Genomic DNA, 19,362 nt, shown 5'->3' on the forward strand with positions numbered 1-19,362 from the left:
ATGTTAACAATACTTTTGGACTTGCCATATCATGTTTTTAGATAAGACATTTGTATGATAGGCAGGGTGACCATGAATTCTCAGGGGCACAGCACATGCCTTTGCCCCTTGGTGCACAGCTATGAGCAGGACAGGTCATGAACTACTGCACTGAACAATACAGGGCCAGCTGTGTTGCTGAACAAAGGACATGGTTCCTCATTTCATGGACTGTACATTCTGGATGGAGTCAGAAAATAGTAGGACTAAATGCAAAATAAGGGTTTAAGAAATAACTGGTGTCAGGTGTATGTTCTCCAGGTAAAGCTGTTTGGGAGGAGTTAGAAGTGTCTCCTTTGCAGAAGGGAGAGGATCCTTCCCAATGCTCATTATGTAAGAAGGCTGCTGACATTACCACCAGCATAGCCACCTTTGTCTCCAGGCTTTTTCAGAAACATGTCCTAAGAACCACAGGGGAAGTGGCTCTGACCCCCTTTCTGTTACAGAATGGAGTTGGGATGCGGGCCAATGTCACCCTCTTCTTCCATGTCTCTCCAGTCTTGCGTGGCCACAAGCAGAGACCCACACACGTGGTTCTCACCCACATGGCCTTGGCCAATCTCTTGGCTCTTCTCTCCTCTGGGATTCCCCACACCATGGCGGCTTTTCTTTTGACCAACCCCCTGTCCAGTCTTGGGTGTAAAGTTGTATATTATACACACAGAGTGGCTCACAGGTCCACCCTGTGCTCCACCTGTGTCCTGAGCACCTGCCAGTTCTTCACACTCATCCCTGGGAGAATGGAGAGGATGACGCTCAGGAGAGCCCCCAGGGTAACTGGTCCTTCCTGCTGTGTCTGCTGGGTGTTTGCTGATCAATATTCCCGAAAGTCACTGGTGCACAGAACACAGGAAATGATACTGACACACAGGGCAGGTGGTTCTGCTCATCCTCAAGTCCCAGGGCAGATGTTGGCATCTTGTCATGTCTGGATGCCGTGTTTATTGGCCTCATGGTCTGGGCCAGCGGCCCCATGGTGGGCCTCCTTCGCAGACATCACCAGAGGGTGCAGCATATTCACACCCCCAAATGCCCCCACAGCTGCCCCCCAGAGACCAGAGCCACCCACACCATCCTGATGCTGGTGGTCACCTTCGTGGTCTTCTACACACTGAATTCCACTTCTGCTTTTTATATCACTTTTCCTAGACACCCATCTATGGTGAATGAAGTGCTGACACTTTGGCTTTATTTTTTTCCTCACTGTTAGCCCCTTTTTGCTGATCCTTAGGTATCATAGAACTCCTAGGTTCTGCTCTTCATTTGCTGAAGTAAGTTGAAACAGTAAACAGAAGTCAGCTTCTATACAATCCATGATACTGTATTTAGTAATCATTTATGTTAACCATTTATCTTTTTTCTATGAATGTGCATATTGTTTATTTTAGCCATTTGTAAATGTCCAATCCAATGGCATTAACCACATTCACAACGTAACATCACTACTGCCCATCCAAGTTTTCATTATCCCCAAAACTCAGTACCCTTTCAGAGAAACGCCTCTCCCCCACTGCCTGCAGCTCCAAGTAGCCTCTACCCTGCACTTCCTAGTTTTGTCTGTTCTGACTACTGCGCTCAAGTGGAGCCACACAGTGTTTGTCCATGTGCCTTATCCATTCCATTCCATACACATGACTTTTTATCTCCATTCACCTGAGGGCGCACACTTGGGTGGTCCCCACCTTTTGACTACTGTGAATAACACTGATGTGAACATTGGTGTACAAGCAGAGTCCCTGCTTTCGATTCTTCTAGTTTTGTACCTAAGAGTGAATCTGCCATGTCATATGGTGGTTCTATGTGGAACCTGTCGAGAGACCACCAAAGTGCTTCCAAAGGCTACTGCGTTATTTCACTCTCCAGCCAACAATGGACAAAGGGCTCGTTTCTCCACATCCTGACACTTATTTTCCGTTTTTTTATTATGTCCATACTAGCAAGAGTGAAGTGGTATCTCATTGTGGTTTTGACTTGCGTCTTCCCCAGGACTACTGTATTGAGCATATTTTAATATACTTATCGACAATTGGTATATTTTTGGAGAAACACCTATTCAAGTCTTGGCCTATTTTTGCAGTGGGGTGTTTTTGTTACCTTTATGAGTACTTTATATTCTGGATATGGGTCCCTTACGAGACAAATATTTTCTCTATCCTGTGGCTTGTCAGGATGTTGCGCAGTGGAGGGCAGTTCTTTAGAGCCTGGTGACTCTCCAGGATGTGAGGACAACTGAGCCACCCAGGCAGAGGGCCTCTGAATGGAGATCCAACCGCATCCACCATGCTGCCATTTTTAACACTTCGTGTTGTTCACACTCTCAAATAACCATATTTACTGTAAAACCTTCTGAGTTAATGTTTAAGTAGATTTAGTTGTTTGGCTTTTGCCAACTGGAGCATTCCAAAGGCAACACAGAAGCCATTCAGCGACATGAGCTCTGCCGCCGTCATCCACCCCTTTGAATGCGTGGGGTCACCAGCTGCAGGTGCTCCCCGTGCGCTGCGCCACAGCTCCTCCCTTAGCAGTGACTCCACATCACCTCCGGCCGCCACCACCACTCTGGAGAAGGAAACGTGAGGGGGAAGAGATCGAACTAAACCTGCTCCAGGCGAATGCTGGCCCAAAGGCAAGATTGTTCCTGAAGGGTGTGTGCGCACTCATGACACTATTGTCTACACTTTTATGTAGAAAGCACCATTAAATTTTGTATTTTAGAGATTGTTATATACTCTTTGAAATTATAACTGTTCAAGCTGATATAAAATATGGATGACACATAAAGTTAAATAAGCCATAAAGGTAGAACAAAAACATGAAGACATACTCAAGGGATAACAAAGACAGGGAAAAAAAATCCCTCAGTGAAAAACATGTTGGAAACCCTTGGGCAGGGAGTGCTTGTCCCAGGCCTGGGGACACTGGGCTCTCAGATGAGGCGGGTGGCGGCCCGAGAGACCCCACAGGGTACACAGAAGGGCAGGCAGCAAACTTCCCAGCCACGTGGGAATGTTCTAGGCTCAAGGGCCACGTGGTCCCTGTCACACCCACCCAGTGCTGCCTTCCTGGGTGCAAGCAGCCGGACGACAATGGGAAAATCAGTGGGGCTGTGTTCCAATAAAACTTTATTTACAAACACAAGCAGGCGGCCCTCAGAACAGGGATTGTTGACCCAAGTTGGGGACTTAGGTGCTGGTTTGGGGGGTTCCCTTCAGCGTGGTAGAGGGCATGTGCGCCCACTGACAGCACAGCAGGGGTGTGGGTGCACGGTGGCCAGGAAGGACGGCACCAGGAGACCAGCCAGGGGGACGTGATCCTTATGGGGAGAGGTGGGGTGTGCAGGAGGAAGCGTTTGAGGGGAATCGGGAGGAAGGTTGGGCTGGCTGGCAGGGGCTGTGCCTGAGTTTTGTGAAAGGTAAGTGGGTGGACGAGTATGATGGGCATGAGCTGGTAGGTCCAGCAGAGCCTGCACCCAAGGGGGCCTGTCTAGCACTGCGGACTCCAAGCTCCACCTGCCTCGGTCTCGGGTGCCACCTGCTGTTCCTGGGTGCACACACCCTCCCGCCCAGCCCAGCTGCCTCTTGTAGACAAACTGGTTGAGTGGTTAAGTGCTTGTCCCCTCTGCCCTCTGAAATGACGCCCTGTTCAGTGGCACCCACACAACCCTCTGCAGCACCAAGGGTGCAGGCAGCTCAGCCCAGAGTCCAGCATCTGGCCACGGCAAGAGACAAAGAAGCCTGTAGTGTAAGGGACCCCACAGGGCAGGGTGGCTGGCTGCACTCACCCCCATTCAGCTATGGTCAGGTGCCTACACAACCGGTGTGCAGGCCTAGGGGGCCTTACCCAGCAGCTCCTACTGAGAAGCGGTGGCTAGAACGCCCCCGAGAGAACCTGAGGAGGTACACGCCTTGTGGGCCTGTGGTGGATGTGTGCTGTGAGGAGCAGAAAGGAAAACACTCGGGCAGTGATGAGCCCAACTTGCAAGCCTGCTGCCATCAGACAGGTTTTGCTGTGGTCTGTCTCCTCCAGGAGGAAGAATCAAGACAATCGAGGACCAGCTGCAAACCTTCCCAGCAGAGTAAACCGAGGCATCCATCACTTTACTGCCTCCGCTTCTTTCAAAGCAACAGAAGCCTCCAAGGTGTGGAGTCATGAAGCTCAGGCTTATCAGGAACACAGGGCCCAGGTAAACGGGGAGTTGAGGGCCACTGCCTCCCTGCAGCACGGCCCCCAGGGCTCCAGGAAGCCCAAGATTGGGGCAGTGCTGCCCCGGGCTCCCAGGGCTGGCACCCATCCAGGCAAGGGCCCCACATCCTCCCTGGCCGTCTCCGCACTCCCCCAGTCCAGCCTAGGAAGAAGCAGCCGCGTGGAGCCACCATCCTCCTCAGCAAGCCCAAAATCCTCTCCTGGCACCTGATCCTGAACCAGCCACCCACAGGCCCCGGCGCCCCTGGGCCCTGCACAACTGGGTGGTGGCCTGCTCATCCAGCCCCAGCCCTCCAAGCACCCCCAGGTGGCTGGGAGCCTGCCCTGACCCACCCACCGCATGGCAGGACAGGAAGCAGCCGCCACCTTTGGGCACACACACTCCTCTGGCTCCACCATCTGTCAGAGGCCCATCTCCCTGTCTGTTTCTGAGGCTCACAGCCAGCCCACCTCACGTCGGCCAGCTCCCCAGGGAGGCTCGGTCACCCTGATCACCGGGGGGGCTCCAGCAGGGGGACTGCTGGGGATGGAGGCAGAGGCTGCCAGGGGGACCAGCTTAGGTGCTCTCTCTGAGCCCGGGACCTGGAACGTACACGTCCCCTCGCCCTGGGGCCAGGGCATCTCCTGGTCAAGAGTGAAGGCTGGATGATCTTAGGGTTCCCCAGCCCTGGCACAGCTTTCCCCAGAGCTTCAGAAGCAGAGTTGTAAAAGGGGTTACGGACAATGTGAACCCTGCAGTCAGGACCCTGCCCGGAGCATTGGAAGGGGGGCCCACACAGAGGTGTCCACACCCCCAAGGCCCCTGGACCGCAGGGCCTGGGACAAGCCAACATCCACCTATTGGGCATGACAGCGGCACCCACCTTGGTGGTGGTCTGCAGATTCCCTGGGGTCCAGCAGACAAAGATGGCAGGAGCGCCTGCGGGCCCCTCAGCTCCACCAGCAGTGACTGCCCCAGGTTTCCAAGGAGCGCTGAGCAGCCGCGGTCAGAGGCACCAGGGGCACTAATAAGCATGCGCCCCCTCAGCAATCGCGCTCGCCACCATCCTCAGACACATCACTGAGCCCTGGCAGCTCCCTGGCCTCAGCGTGGCTACCACTGGCCACAAGCACCTGAGGCTCCGGCCCCGGGAACCTCAGTAGCTCTCCAGGGGCCCTGAACCAGCTGTAACTCCACCAGGGCTCAGGACCCCTCCACCCTAAAACATCCCACCCCCACGGAAGCTGAGGGGCGGGCAGGGTGGACCAAGGCTCCTGAGAGAGGCGCAACTCCCAGAGGCCCGCAGGAGGTGAATGGGTGCAGAGTCCTGGACCCAGGGTCAGGGGTCCCACGAATCATGAATGGGAACTTGGGGGGGCCACACCCATGAGAATCGCCATTTATTCCCGAAGTTGCCAAAATCATCACCGAGGGCTCACCGAGGGGTGTGGGGTGAGGAGGCTCAACCTGACAGGGGCCAGCTGGGGGGATGGCAGGGGGACCCCAGCTGTCCCTCCCCTAATGCCACAGGAAAGGGGTCCTCCTCTGGCGCCACCCCTCCCCACCCCCCTGTCTAGGTTCTCCCTGGGGAGGTGGGGCGGGGGGTGTGGGAAGAGGGTGTAGTGTGAGCACGCCCTGGGGGGGACGGAGCGTGGGGGGTGGGGGCAGGGCCCCTGCTTCACATGCACTCACAACACTGGTCTCCCAGGGAGCGGAAATGGGGACCCCGGTGGGCCAAGCCCCCATGCCATGGATTATAGGAGGAAAGGATTAGTGCTGGGGGCCGGGGGCCCCGGGGGCATCATAGGAGGCAGGCCAGGACCCCCGCCAAGGGGAGAGATGTACGCAGGTGGTGCTCCAGGGACGGGGGGCACAGGGCTCAGCCGGAGCTGGTTCAGGGTGAGCGTCGCAGGGGGCGTGGGCTGGAAGGGGTTGGTGAGGGAGGGGCCAGTGGCCGGGGCTCCTGCAGGAGAGGAGGAGACGCACACAGAATCAGGGGCTGCCCAGTGGGTCGCAGGCAAGACCCTATCCCTGCTGCCGGGGGCCTGCACTCACCACTCGGCAGGAAGGGGTTGGAGGCCTTGGCTCCTGGCGGTGTGGGGCCCGGCCGGCTCACCAGCGAGTCTAGGTCGACAAGGGCTGCATTGGGCCCTAGGAATGACTCTGGGGTCTTCCGTGTGGGTGGCGTGGGGGCTGGGGTGGCCACAGGCGGGGGGCTCCCCACAGCCTCAGCCAGAGAGCCCCCAACCCCACTCATGTCGAATGCCCCTGGACTGCAGGCGGGCACCTCTCCGGCGAGCAGCTCCAGGTCCCCTGCAAGGAGCCAGCGAGGGCTCAGGGCGGCAGGTCTGAGCCCAGGGACAGCTGTCCAGGGACTGCCTGGTGGCCTGAGCTGTGCTGCTCAGAGGACCCTCCCAGGCCGACCCCGCAAGCCACCACAGCCCAACCAGGGCCTCATAGTGGTGAACAGGCACCAACAGACCTGGCTACTTCTTTAACAGGCATAAGAATCCTACCTAGTGTCGACAAACATGCACACTGGCCCAGGCTAAGGCCTAGGGAGTGCCAACCTCTGGATGGAAACCTGGGCAGTCCCAGGCACAGGGCCGTAGCCGGGGCCCTCCTGGTGCGGCTCTGACCGTCCCTGCACCCTGCTTCCCTCAAAGACAAAAGCCCTGGGAAGCAACCACACGCCTCCCACTGAGGCTCATGTGAAAGCCCCCAGAGCCCCCGAGACGGGGTGTCCACACCATGACAGGAATCCACACCAAGGGACATGCTCCAGACACGGGAACCCGCTGGGGGATGCCAGGCAGCTAACCGCTCCACAAGAAGGGAACGCAAGGCCTAGGACGCCCAGGACCACCGTGGACAGGGCGCTGGGCCGAGACACAGAGGGCAGCTGAGGACCCGGGCACCATGCCCCGAGGGACAGAGGGCGCAGCGGCCTGGCCCTCAGACACGCAGACAGAAGCACAGGAGGCTGCACCACACCCACGCCTCCAGGAACAGAGAAAGCAAAGAGCTCGCAGTTTGGGGAAGCCCCACACTTCTCAGTATTACTTCGCAAATCTTCTCCAAAATTATTTCAGAATAAATTTTTAAAGATGTGCAATGGACTATACCTCAAAAAATCCGTTACAAAGCCAGAGATGGGCACTGGGCCCGCCCCAGGAGTGGCAGCCCCACCCTCAGGCAGCCCGTCCCTGCAGGGCGTCTGAAGAGCCTGGCCAGGCGGCTGGGAGGCTTACCAGTGCTGCTTCCCGAGGTCGGCAGTGCTGTGCGCAGTCGGTCGAAGTCAGAAAATTCATCGGGCTCTGTGTCAAAGCCCCCGACTGCTGTGGGGATCAGGACATCCGCTCAGCTCCCTGGGGGACCAGCCTCCAGCCCCCACCCCTCCAGGCAGAGGAGACTCTCCTGGCCTGCCTGCCCCCATTCGCCCAGTACCTGTGGTGCCATTGCTGCTGGGCTGGGCAGGTGAGGCCCCCCAGGGGTCCGAGAAAGCCGGGGCTGGGGCCCAGGGGTCAGAGGCTGGGGTTCTGCCAACTGTGGCCCCACCTGGGAGAGGCCGTGAGAGGCACGTGAGAGGCCGGCAGGGTCTGTGTCCTCTGAATCTGTGACAGCTCACAAACAAAAGCCACCCCCCCAGAACCCCACCTGCAGGCCCACCTCCCCGACACCCCAGCCCTGCCCTCTGCCCTCAGGACAAGCACCAGGGTGGGCAGCCATAGGCACTCAATGCACCGGGCCTCTGCCCATGCATCCCCATCCTGGCAAAGCCCTCCACAGCCCTGAGGACTCTGGGAAAGCCCCCCAACCAGGGTGAGGGGCCACGTGCACACTGCCCACCATGCTGAAGCCCCCATGGCTCCCTGGCCCCTGCCCATCTGCCTGCCCAACTCCACCCCTAGGCCCCCAGTGCCCTGCCTGCTGCCCCTCAAGCCTCCTTCATCAGCACCGCCCCCTAAGGCACAGGCCCCCACAGCTGCCTGCCATCACCTGGCTGGGTCTGTCCCCACCCAGGGGCATGCCCAGGAAGTCGGTGGGAGCTGGGGCAGGGCAGCCAGCACTCACCATCTGAGCTCCCCCACGGGTCAGGCATGGGACCCTCTCCAGCTGCAGGGGCCTGGGTCCCACCCCACGGGTCAACTGGGGGCCCCGCAGGGGCAGCAGGCCGCCAGGGATCCCCTGAGGCCGGTGTAGGCGCTGGACCACCCCAGGGATCAGCAGCCGGAGGGACAGGGGGGGCCCCCCAAGGGTCCGAGGCAGGGGCAGCTGCGGGGATGGCAGCAGTCACGGGCACTGGGCCCCCCCAGGGGTCTGATGCCGGCGGCGGAGCCGGGGCTGTGAAGACGTCTGCGAGATCCATGAGGGAGGACTGCAGGGAAACAGGAAGCACGTGAGGGCCGGCGGGGCAGGGGGCTGTGGGATGGCCAAGTCACAGCGGGGCGCCCAGAGTCCTTGGGATGGGAGGCGGGACAGGCAGCCCCACACTGTGTCCCCGCTGTAGTCCCACCGTCTGCCCCCCGCTGGCCCTGGCCCATGAGCCCCGCCCACCTCCTCCCCCATCTGCTCCCCAGCCACCACGACATGCTATTCCTCTGCCCTCCCAGGCCACCACCCTGTGATCGCAGGTCACCCTCTATGTCACTGCCCACACCTCCCTGTGCCCTGGGGGTGGGCCCGGCTGAGAGAGACCTTGTCTCTCTGGTTGTTGAAAAACCCCCATCCCCTCCCCAGGACAGTATGAAAACAGAGGCGGGGGCAGCAGTGGGTGAAGCCCTGGGCGTTTTTCTCTGGGGCCCTGCTGAGCCAAGTGGGCTCCCCTAGGCCCTTGGGCCCAGGCCAGCCAACCAAAAGCCCAACTCCGGCTGACCAGCAGCCAAGCTGTCGGCTGCCCCCCCATCAGGAGGGTCTCCATCCCACCCCTGGAACCTGGGCCAGCCCCATGACCACACATCTCCATCTGCAAGGTCACCCCTCCATGAAGATGCTCAGGAACCCCCATCGACCAGTGCGAGGCCACAGGAAGAGGCCATGGGAGTGACCCCAACTGTGACACACATGGCGGTGTCTCCAGCTGTTCCCTTCACCCGTCCTGGCCCCACCCTGGCAGCCACACCCAGTGCCCATGGTGCCCCAAGCCCACCCCGAGCATCTTCCTGCCTCCCGCAGCTCATGAGCAGACACGCCAATCCTGAGCAGGACAGGCAAGTAAGGACCAGAGCTGACTGGGAGAGGGCGGCAGGCGCGGGGCATCCCACTCACCTCCTCCTGGCCGCCAGTCTCCCGTCTGCTCTCCTCGATGGCCATCTGCAGCCTCAGGTCGTCCCCTCGGCGGATCCGCTCTTCCTGCGGGGCCGGAGCAGGTGGGGGCAGGGGGTGAGTCCGTCTGCCCACCTGACTAGACAACACCCGAGAACCCACTCCAGCCCTGACAGAGGTGACTAGAACGTAAAATGGGATATGGACAATGTGTGGGATGGGGGAACATGGGGGGGCGGGGGGGCAGGCAGGGCAGGAAGAACATGCGGGTAGGGCACAGGACACAGAGCCCCCGTGCGGGGACAGGCCGGGCTGACGCTGCTCTCACAGGTTTGGGCAGCCAGGACTTGGGGGTGTATTCTGCATTGGGCGGGGGCAGAGGGAAGAGCCTGCCGCACAAGACCTGCCTCACATCCGCGTCTACACAGGCCCCACAGCTAGGACACCTCGGGTGGGGAGTGTGCCTGCTACACGCGCCAGCGCAGGTGAGGGCCTTGGAGGGGTGTGAGGAGGCGGGGCCTGCGGAGGGTCTGAGGGGAGCCCTGGGAGGGTGGGGGGGCTGCTCTGACCTTATCGTGCTCCTCACGGCTCAAACTAAGGGCCAGCTGGAGCTGGACGTCATCCTCGGGACCGCAGGACGAGGGCTGGGGGAGAGAGAGTGTGACGGGGTGGGACAGGAGAGGGAGGCGGGGGAGAGACGGAGAGAGGGACACACAGACACAGCAGAGACAGACAGCCAGGGCGGGACCGACCCAGAATCATAGCATGTCGGTCACCCGAACTGCTGAGGGGCAGGCAGAGACGAGGATGGGGTGGGAGCCGCACAGGACAAGCATGGGGGAAAGAAACGGGCCTCCTCAGGACGGGACAGAGCGAGGAGGCCGGGCGGGAGGGTGAGCAGGACAGCGCAGAGACAAAGGGGACAGAGGCGCGGCAGGGGGTGCTGAGGGGCGGCATGGAGATGGCGCGGCAGAGCGGAGGCTGGAGCGGACCGCGGTGCCACGCGGGCCAAGCTACCTGGTCGGCCTCCTCCTTGCTCATGGCCAGGGCCAGCTGGAGCTGCAGCTCCTCCTCGCCGCTGCTCTGCGGCCACGCCTGCTCCGCCTCCGGCGGGGGCCCAGAGCCCACAGCTGCAGAGGAGGCTGGGGGGAGAACCGGGTGAGCGCAGCCGGGGGGCAAGGGGGGAAGCCCGCACAGGGCTCCCGCTTCCAGGCAGGCCTCTGGAATCCCTGCGTGCCCTCAGGCCTGACCGTCCCACCCCCAAGAACCCCATGGGACCCAGACGCCAGGTTCCTCAAGGGGGTCAGGGAAGCACAGAACTGCTGGCCGGGGGCCCAGTAGGCTGACAGGCCCAGACTCCTGACCCCTCCAGGCCTCAAAGTCCTGCCTCGCTGGTCTTCAGGCCCAACCCTGGGGCCGGAGGCCGGGGAGTGGGGTGGATGCTCCCCAGGGACCAGCTGGGGGCTGGTGGAAGGATGGGCACCTGCAGCCCAGACCCCTGGGCATGGCTGGGAGTTGGGGGGGCGGCAACCAGCCAGAGTGTCGAACAAGGAAAGGATGGAGACACGGAAGGAAGAGGCCTGGCCATCGCCAAGGACAGATGGGCAGGGCAGAGCTCAGCTGAGCTGGGGGGTGGCAGGACTGACGACAGCCCCCACAGTCCTGACCTCCGTCCGACCCTGGGGACCAGGGGGAGGGGAGGGAGGGCTGGGCACCGCAAAGAAGGCTCGAGGGAAGGGAAGGGCGCAAGTGAGCTGGCAGACCAGAACCCGGGACCAGAACCCAGGCCCAGGCCAAGGCGTGGGAGAGGAGGGCGTTGGGGAAGGCCTGAATCCGCAGCCTTGGGCCTGTGGCCAGGGAGGAGTGGGTGCAGGAGGCCCCCTGGGAAAGGCAGAAGGCCCAGCCCCTGGGCGCCCAGGGGCCTCACCAGTGGCGGTCTGCGCAAGCTTCTCCTTGGTCTTGAGTGCATGAGCACGCTCCTCCCGCAGCCGGTCCTCATCGCGCAGCAGGGCCACCAGCTGCTTGGCCTTCTCGCGCACGTTCACGCCCTGGTCCTTGCCGTCGCGGTCCACGTACTGGAAGTCCTTCAGCGTCTGCACCGCGTACATGTTCTCCTTACACTGCTGTGATACGCGCTCCGAGCCGGTCTTGATGAGGTACTCCATCAGCGTCATGGCCTGTGGGCGGGAGTATACCGGCCACTCCCACGGCCTCCGGGAGCCAGGCCCCAGGGCCAAGCCAGGCCATCAGCAGTGTATAAACAGGCTGGCCCACCCACACGTGGAGTGCCACGTGGCCAGAAGGCATGAGGCACTGACACAGTTACCACTGGGGCAAACCCAGAAAACATGCTGAGTGGAAGACGCCAGACACCAGAGCACATGGGCGGCCATGTTTACTAGAAACATCTGGGCCAGGCAAATCCCAAGGGAAAGCAGACTCGCGGTGGCCTGTGGCTGTGGGAGCAGGAAGGGGGGTGCCTCCTAAAGGGCGAGGGTTTCTTTCTGGCGGTGACGAAAATGTTCTGGAACTGACAGCAGTGAGGGCTGCACACCACTGGCAGTGCCTCGTGCCACCAGGCCGTCACAAGCATGGACGGCGCAGCATGTGGCTCCCACACGTCTCGGTAAAAGACAGGGAAGGGGAAACATCACGCAGTGCAGCTCCCACTCCACTACTCTGCAGTGGAATCTAACACAGTGAGGACAAAAGCCCCACGCCCCGAGCCCCCCAGGAGCACGCCAGCACATGTGTCAGCTGGTCTGTAAGTGTGAGACGTGTCATGGTTTGTTATAAGTGTAAAAGTTCATGCTAACACAGGTGGCTCTGAAGACAGCGTGGTGGTGGCGGCTCTCCCACCCACTCTGGGAGGAAGGGACCGTGCCCTCGAGGCCTGTCCGGGCCAGAGCTCTCTGGGGGAGGACACAGCGTACTGGGAGCAGTGGGGACAAGTGGACAGGGAGAAGGGAACACGCTTTGGTATCTTCTGCATCTTACGGCGTGAGAACAAACTCTCTCTCCAACAAGTTAAACTCAATGGGAAAAAACAACCCACCCCATGAAGGCCTTATGGTCTGAGCCCAGACTCCAAGCTGGTCTGGGGAGCAGGGTGAGGGCTCATGGCCCCTTACAGACTCTGCAGGAGGCCATGGTACCATCCACAGCAAGGGCACAGCTTGGGCTATGCAGCCAATTCCAGGGCTTTCAAGGGGCCCCCGAGAGCCACCCAGGCCCAGAGTAGAGTGAAAAACCAGAGGGAGTGGTACCACTGTGGCGAAGCTGTCTGAACGGCGGTGCACTTTGCCTGGGAACGCACCGTGGGTCATTAACAGCCCCAATCTTCCAGGGAGCCAGGCCTGGGTCAGGCACAGCGTCCTCTAAGTGTGTTAACAGTGTTTACATCTATAACCCAAGATTAGTCTTTAACTGGCCCTTGAGAGGCATTTACGCAGCAGAGAGCAGAGAGGCAAAGTTAACACCTGTGTGTGGCAGGCAGGCTCCAGGACTCTTCCTGAGTTTGGACCAGAAAGAGCACACCCCCCTCCCTACGTGACAGAGCTCCCCAAGCAGAGGCTATCCCGAGAGTCGCCCTGCGTGGGGCCGACCAGCACCAGCACATACCACACCTCTGTCCAGAGTGGGCCTTGAGCCAAACAAAACGCAAGCACTTTCACTCTCAGAGCTCTGGGACTTTGGAACAGTAGTTACAAAGGTTGTGAACCCGGAAATAACCCAAACACCCCTCCAGGGTGAAATGCACATATTGAACCTGTGCTGTGCTCACATGACGGACCTGGCACACCCACACCAACATGAGTGAACACACCGGGGCTACATGCCTCAGCCTCCCAGCACAGCCTGGGCAAAGGAAGCAGACACCTGAGACCCTGTGCCACACAGGCACACATAAACACGTTTCAGAACCTCCTGGGCACACAGGGCTGCTGCCTCCGGGGAGGGCATCCTGGGCCAACCTCCTGCAGGGGAACATCCCTGCCTCCGAGTGGGGGTTGCCCAGGAGCGCACACTCCCAAGAGCTGATCAGGCTGTTGGCTCATGACGCATGCCTAACAGAAAATGGAAAAGTCTTTTAAAAGTGGGTGTCTGGACTTCCCACAGTCCGTGTTAATTTTCAAAACAGTTTGGTCAAGGATGTCCTGGGACATTAGAACACAAGCCTGTTTAAAACACAGGTCAGCCAACTTTTCCTGTCAAGCGCCAGGTAATAACTATTTCAGCTTTTCAGGCCACGGGGTCCCACATCCTGACCACTCGGCACTGGCCCAAGGCCGCAAAGGGCGTGGCTGCGTGCCGGCCAGACATTCCGTACAGATGCAGACACTGGGCAGGTTCAGCCTGTAGGCCACAGCTCACTTGCACCTGGTTTAAAAACTAAGCACTGAGGCCCTGCCCTCCTCAGAGAGGACAAGTGGCGCAGCCAAGTGAAGAGGGGGGGCTCCAGGCCCCCCAGTTCCCCAGCACCCTAGGCAGGCCTGGATCTCCTGCACCTCAGTTTCTCCATCCGGACAACGGAGACAAAGCAAGTGCCTCTGCAGGTCTTGGCAACAGCAGCGCTTCCCCCGCAGCCAGTCAGGAGCCTGGTACAGGCCCCTCCGACTCATCCCCCTCGGTGAGGACGGCCTGCACCTGACCCCACAGCCCACAGAGTTGCGCCCCAACCCCAGCTTGTCAGCATGGCCATGAAAGTGAGCCACAGCCAGCCAGCCACACATCCCTGCTCCAAACACAAGCAGCGCGACCTCTCTGGGCCTCAGCCTCCTCCCCCGGAGAGGAGGGAACCACCCACCTCCGCAGGGCAGAGGCCCCACGGGCACGGGCACCGGTGTGAGTTCACGAGACCAGGGCCATTGCCCTCTCACCCACACCGCACGGAGCAGGCCCTTGGCCCCAGTTCACTGAAGGAACACCTATGAGCCTCACTCACCAACACCAGCCCAGCAGTCAGCCTCCCAGGGAGGCAGGTCCATGGGCTGGCCCAAGGCCACACCACGAGGAGTGGCCCTGGCCACCTGCTCCAGCCCACCCCTTCTGCAGGGACACCAAGCCCCAAAGCTGCAGTCACACAGGACCCTCTCACTAGGCACCGCCTCAGCGCACCCCTCCGCCCAAAGTGCTCGCTGCCTGCTCCTGCCTCAGGACGGCGGTGTGCGTGCCACTGGGGACGAGCCCACAGACCACTGCTGGAGAGGGCACTTCAGCTACATTCAACAAAATGACATGCATGCACACTCTCCCACCTACAAATTCCAGTTCTAGAAAAACACAAACGAACAAAGATATTTGCAGCAGTCTCGTTTGTAAAAGTTCAACACTGTGAACTACTAGAAACCCCATCCCCAGGTGGGTGGTCACGTCAACTGTGATCAACCCACCCATGGACCGGCAATGCAACTGTAGTGAACCAAGTGACAAACCTCTCACGGCCTGTGGGAAGCACTCTCTAGTAAAATATGGCCTCACTATGCTTTTTAAAATTGGGTTGTACCTTACATACAGGTAAGTTCACTCCTGGCTTACTCATCCGCGTTCTGACAATGGCCCAGCCACCACTGTTGAAGATATGGAACAGTTCTGTGCCCCCAAGTCCTGTGCCACCCATTTGCCTGGAGACACAACCAAAGATACCCCCCCAGAGGAAGACACAACGTCTGGGGACACAGCTTCCTCCAGGAGGGAAGCAGGCTGTGGGCACACAGGCAGACACTGCACCACTTAGGCTTCCCGAGAGGATGAACCTTGTGAATGTGACACTTCTCCAACGACATGTTTAAATCACAAGCCTCAAAATCCTTTAAATACTGTCTGCTGCCTTCATTAAAACAGAGAAGAGTCCAGGTCCTCCTAAAGTCTGAGAGGTGTGACTGACCGAGGCGCCTGTCCCACCCAGGTGGCCCCTCTGTCCCGTGCTTCCTGCTCACCCACACGGGGCTGCTCAGAGCCCAGTGGCAGGCCTGGGCACTAACCACAGCCCCTCTCCCACCTAGCAGCCGGCTCCCACCCCAACCACATGGGGCTGCGTGGGCTGCGTGGAGCCCCACCTGCGGGCCTGGGCACTGACCTTATACACATGCCGCCAGTTCTTGCCATGGTCATTGAGCCGCTTCCAGATCATGCTCATGATCTCCGAGAAAGCCACCACATTATAGGTGAGGTCGGCGATCTCCGACATGAGGGAGCTGGATGGGCCCCAGGGGTCGTTGCTCGTGGCTTCGCGGACCTTGATCTCAGCCTCTGAGTAGTTGTGGACAATGTTCTTCATCTGGCGCCTCAGCGACGAGGTCGACATGGTGGCCAGAGGCGGCACAGGGGCTGGGCCCACCCCAGGTGTGGAGAGACAGGGCAAACCGAGGAAGGAGGCCACCAACAGGGGCTGGTGGGTCACCACATCTGAGGAGGAGAAGGCCCCTGGAAACACTAGCAGGACCTGGGGTTGTTCAGCCTGAACCCTCCACCCCCATGGGGCTCCCCACGTCCCTCATGGCTGAGGACGAGGTCCTCCCCATGGCCTACCGGGCTCTCTGGCCCTTGTTAACCTCTGCCTTAATCAACCAGTCCAGGTTTCAGTTCCTCAATCACACCCAGTGCCTTCCTGCTGAGGGCCCCTGCTCAGTGAAGCAGAGTACAGCCCAGAGGGGCACAACCCTTCCCAGCCAAGCCAAGGATGCCTGCAGCTCAGTTTCCCCCTTGTAGCACGGGGTTTCGCTGGTGACCCATGAGCTCTGGGAAGCCGGTGAGCAGGAAGCATGCTGTAAACAGGGGTGGAGTCGGAGACGGTCACCCCAAGCATCCCCCGCACCCCAGGGCTCTGGAGGAAGCCTCCCAGATCTTAAGCACCCAGGCAGGCACGACAGCTGCTGGCCCTCATCTGCAGACTCAGTCACCCTCGTGACTTAGTCTGACCCTTTGGTTGAGGCCAGCCTGAGAGCTCCAAATAGGCAGACCTGCACTTGTGGGGATGTGGCTGCCCCCATCAGAGGCGCTGGCTCTTTACTTACTGAAAAGCCATTCAGTACACAGAACCGGAAGGAAGGGAAGGAGGGGGGCAGGAAAGACCTCTGGAGCAGGGGTGGAGGCAGGCAGAATCCGCAACAGAGAGGTGGACACACAGGGAAGGGGCCAATGGAGGGAGAACAGTGATGGGGAGATGAGGCACCCCAGGGCCGGGGAGCCAGAGGCTTAGGGCAGGAGAGATAAAGAACAGCACAGCCTGCAGGCCGGGTCCCAGCTGCCTGCCAGATGCTCAGTGGGCACAAGACCCCATTATCTCACTTAAGACTGTGGCATCCTAGCTGGAGATGGGGGTTCACAGAGACTGTGACTCAGCCACGGTCACATGCAGACATGGCAGCGCAGACTCAACCCCAAGCCCACATGGACTCCAAAATTTACACTGCAGAGAGGGGGGCAACACAAAGGAGGCAGAAGGGTGGGAATCAGGCAAAAGATGCCAATCATGGCAAGCAGACTCAGCTTGGCCCTGTGCCGGCCACTCCTGTATGGGCTTCATACACAGCAACTCAGTTCATTCTCACAACTCCAGGATTCACAGCCACATCACAGGGGAGGAAACTGAGGCACAGAGAGGTGGACTCCCCTGCCCTGGGACACAGGCCTCACCCACAGAGGAGCCTGGTGCCAGACTGGGCTATGATCACCACAGTCCACGGCCTGCCCAACAAGCCACAGACACAGATCTGCTGAGCCCTCCAGCTACCTAAATCCTGGGAGAGGCATCTGGCCCCTGCCTTGAACACAGGCTGGAGAGCCAGGCACTGGAGACCGATGTAGATAATTTAAAAGAGTCGGCCAGGGTGCCAAGAGAGGCCCAGCCAGACACACAAAGGTGATGAGCTGACATGACAAATACAGAAAAGGAGACAGAGAGAATAGGGAGTGAGTCAAGGAAAACTGGCACAGAGGAACAGGGGCAAAAGAGCTGCCGAGAGACAATAGACACAAACACAACAATGTGGAAAGGCAATGAGGCAGGTCAGAGAGAAAAGACAAAGGCCCTGAAACAAAAAGAGGCAGTCACCAGCGGCTGAGAAATAACACAAAAATGGGATACCGTGGGAAGAACAGGAAATGGGGGTCCAAACCCTGGCCATCAGCTACCAACAGAGCAACCTCTTTGAGATTGTTTGATCAGCCTTTGAAACGAAGGAAAGAACTCCTACCTGGCAGGCTTGTCAATTAAATAAGATGGGTACATAAAGTGCTTGGCACCATGCCCCACAGACAGCAGCTCAGTAACACTAGCAGCTATTATTACTGGAGAAAATAAGAACGTTCCCAGAAGTGTGGTATTGGAAGCTGCACTAAATTAATTCCGTATGCTTGTATTAACGTGCGTTAGAAAAAAACTTCAACTTAACACACCAAAGCTTTCACAGACACTGCTTAAAATGGGACTGGTTTTCAAAATAAGCTGATTCAAAGTGAAATGTTAGATTAAACAGAAGACACACAATATAGTATCTCTCCAAGAGGTACTCGAAAGACCAACATCAAACACTGCGTGTGTGGAACAATTTTTAACAATGGCAACCAGTGCTGCCAGCAGTTAATTACAAACTTACTACGTGCCAACAGCATTAGGTACCTTAGAAGCATAACCTCCAGGAACAGAGAGGCCTTACCATGGAGGAACTATGAACATCCTGACTTTAAAGACTGGGAAACCGAGGTTTGGAAATGGGAGAAGTCACCTGACCGAAGATCGCAGATTGCGGGCAGTGAGCCTCGGATTCCAGAGACCCAAGCACCTGGAAGAGGGGGCGGATCCTAGACCCGCGGGGAGGACCCTCGGGCTTGGAGGCTGGGTAGAAGGACAAAAACGAAATGGGAAGGCGGGGAGAAAAGAGGCAGAGATCCGAGACGTCGGGGGAACTGAAGACGTGGAATGCCGGAGACACGAACACGAATCCTGACTGTCAGACCCCGAGGCGCGTCAGAGGCAGAGGGAGGCCCAGGGCAGGCCGGCGGAGGGGCGCGTTGACAGACCAGACGCGCACGGGCACCCGGGAGACGCGGGACCGGCCGCCCCGGCGCATACACACGACGACCGCGGGGACCACCAGGGGCCGACACGGGACAGACGCCCATTCCGTTCGCCGCGCCCCGGCCCGCGCTCACCTCGGCCCCTCACGCCGGGCTCCAGGGGGTCATGGCGGGTTGCCCCCTGCCCGCGCTCGGCCTCGGTGTCGCGGGCGCGCTCCGAGCCCCGCGGGCGGCGGGCGCGGAGGCACGGTCGGACGCACGCGCGGACGCACGGAGACCCGCACGCCGACGGCCCCGCCGCCCCGGCGCCCGGTAGGGGCGCAGAGAGCCGGGCGGGGGAAGGGAGCCGCCGAGCGGACGGGAAGCTACCGAAGTGGCGACGGACCGGAAGCGGATGTGGCCGGCCGCCCCGCCCTCCGCGCCGCACCCGCCCGCACGACGTCACTTCCGGTCTGCGGCCCGTCCTGGAACTTGGGTCTCCTTCCTTTTGTCGCCGCCAGGTTGCCGAAAGGTAGACCCGCACGCTCGACCGCACGATGGGATAAGAACCGCGTCATCTCCAACCCCAGCCGTGCCAGCCCCATGCCCGGGAGTCCACGCCCCCGCCGCCCGGGCTCCCCTGCTCCGTGCGGGTGCGAACGCCCTAGCGGGGCAGGTCCGCCGTATCCTGCTCTCCGGGCCACGCCCTATGCCCTACGCCCAACCAGAGCAGGGCCACGCGGGCGAGATGTGCCCCTCGGGGCACACCAAGGGCACACGGGCGCCCTGCAGGGAAGAGACGCTGCGGACCAGGATTCCGAAGCGAAGCCCACCCTGGGGCCCAAGAAAACCCCGCCCCACCCGGCAAGGGAGAA

General features: G+C 59.8%; 1 protein-coding gene and 1 pseudogene across 7 annotated transcripts; one reads left to right on the plus strand and one right to left on the minus strand.

Annotated features, from left to right (window-relative positions):
- Window positions 1–230: 230 nt before the first annotated feature.
- Window positions 231–1,371, plus strand: LOC118924412 (vomeronasal type-1 receptor 1-like; annotated as a pseudogene).
- A 4,234-nt stretch (window positions 1,372–5,605) lies between these two features.
- On the minus strand, window positions 5,606–18,892 carry EPN1 (epsin 1). 7 transcript variants are annotated; one of them, XM_036909144.2, is made up of 11 exons: window positions 18,644–18,892; window positions 15,567–15,895; window positions 11,415–11,664; window positions 10,505–10,629; window positions 10,057–10,131; window positions 9,491–9,574; window positions 8,297–8,600; window positions 7,670–7,780; window positions 7,474–7,557; window positions 6,278–6,535; window positions 5,606–6,185 (listed from the first exon to the last, which is right to left on the minus strand). In XM_036909144.2, the coding sequence occupies exons 2-11, from the start codon at window positions 15,792–15,794 to the stop codon at window positions 5,977–5,979; spliced, it is 1,728 nt and encodes a 575-aa protein (XP_036765039.1). In that variant the 5' UTR covers window positions 15,795–15,895; window positions 18,644–18,892; the 3' UTR covers window positions 5,606–5,976. The 7 variants fall into 7 exon arrangements, with proteins under 7 accessions (XP_036765039.1, XP_036765036.1, XP_057352447.1 ...); XM_036909141.2 differs by having other exon boundaries at window positions 7,474–7,560; XM_057496464.1 differs by lacking the exon at window positions 18,644–18,892 and adding an exon at window positions 16,019–16,169.
- Window positions 18,893–19,362: the final 470 nt, after the last annotated feature.

The sequence above is a fragment of the Manis pentadactyla genome (assembly GCF_030020395.1).
Source record: "Manis pentadactyla isolate mManPen7 chromosome 15 unlocalized genomic scaffold, mManPen7.hap1 SUPER_15_unloc_1, whole genome shotgun sequence".
Taxonomy (NCBI): Eukaryota; Metazoa; Chordata; class Mammalia; order Pholidota; family Manidae; genus Manis; species Manis pentadactyla.

What these genes read in the sequence shown, in the direction of transcription:
- EPN1 (XM_036909141.2), bottom strand. Translation starts at nt 15,794, where the DNA reads ATGTCGACCTCGTCGCTGAGGCGCCAGATGAAGAACATTGTCCACAAC. An exon ending in GCTTGCGCAGACCGCCACTG is followed by an intron (nt 10,630 to 11,414) that starts GTGAGGCCCCTG and finishes TTCTCCCCCCAG; the next exon opens with CCTCCTCTGCAGCTGTGGGC. An exon ending in CAACCCCTTCCTGCCGAGTG is followed by an intron (nt 6,186 to 6,277) that starts GTGAGTGCAGGC and finishes CCTCTCCTGCAG; the next exon opens with GAGCCCCGGCCACTGGCCCC.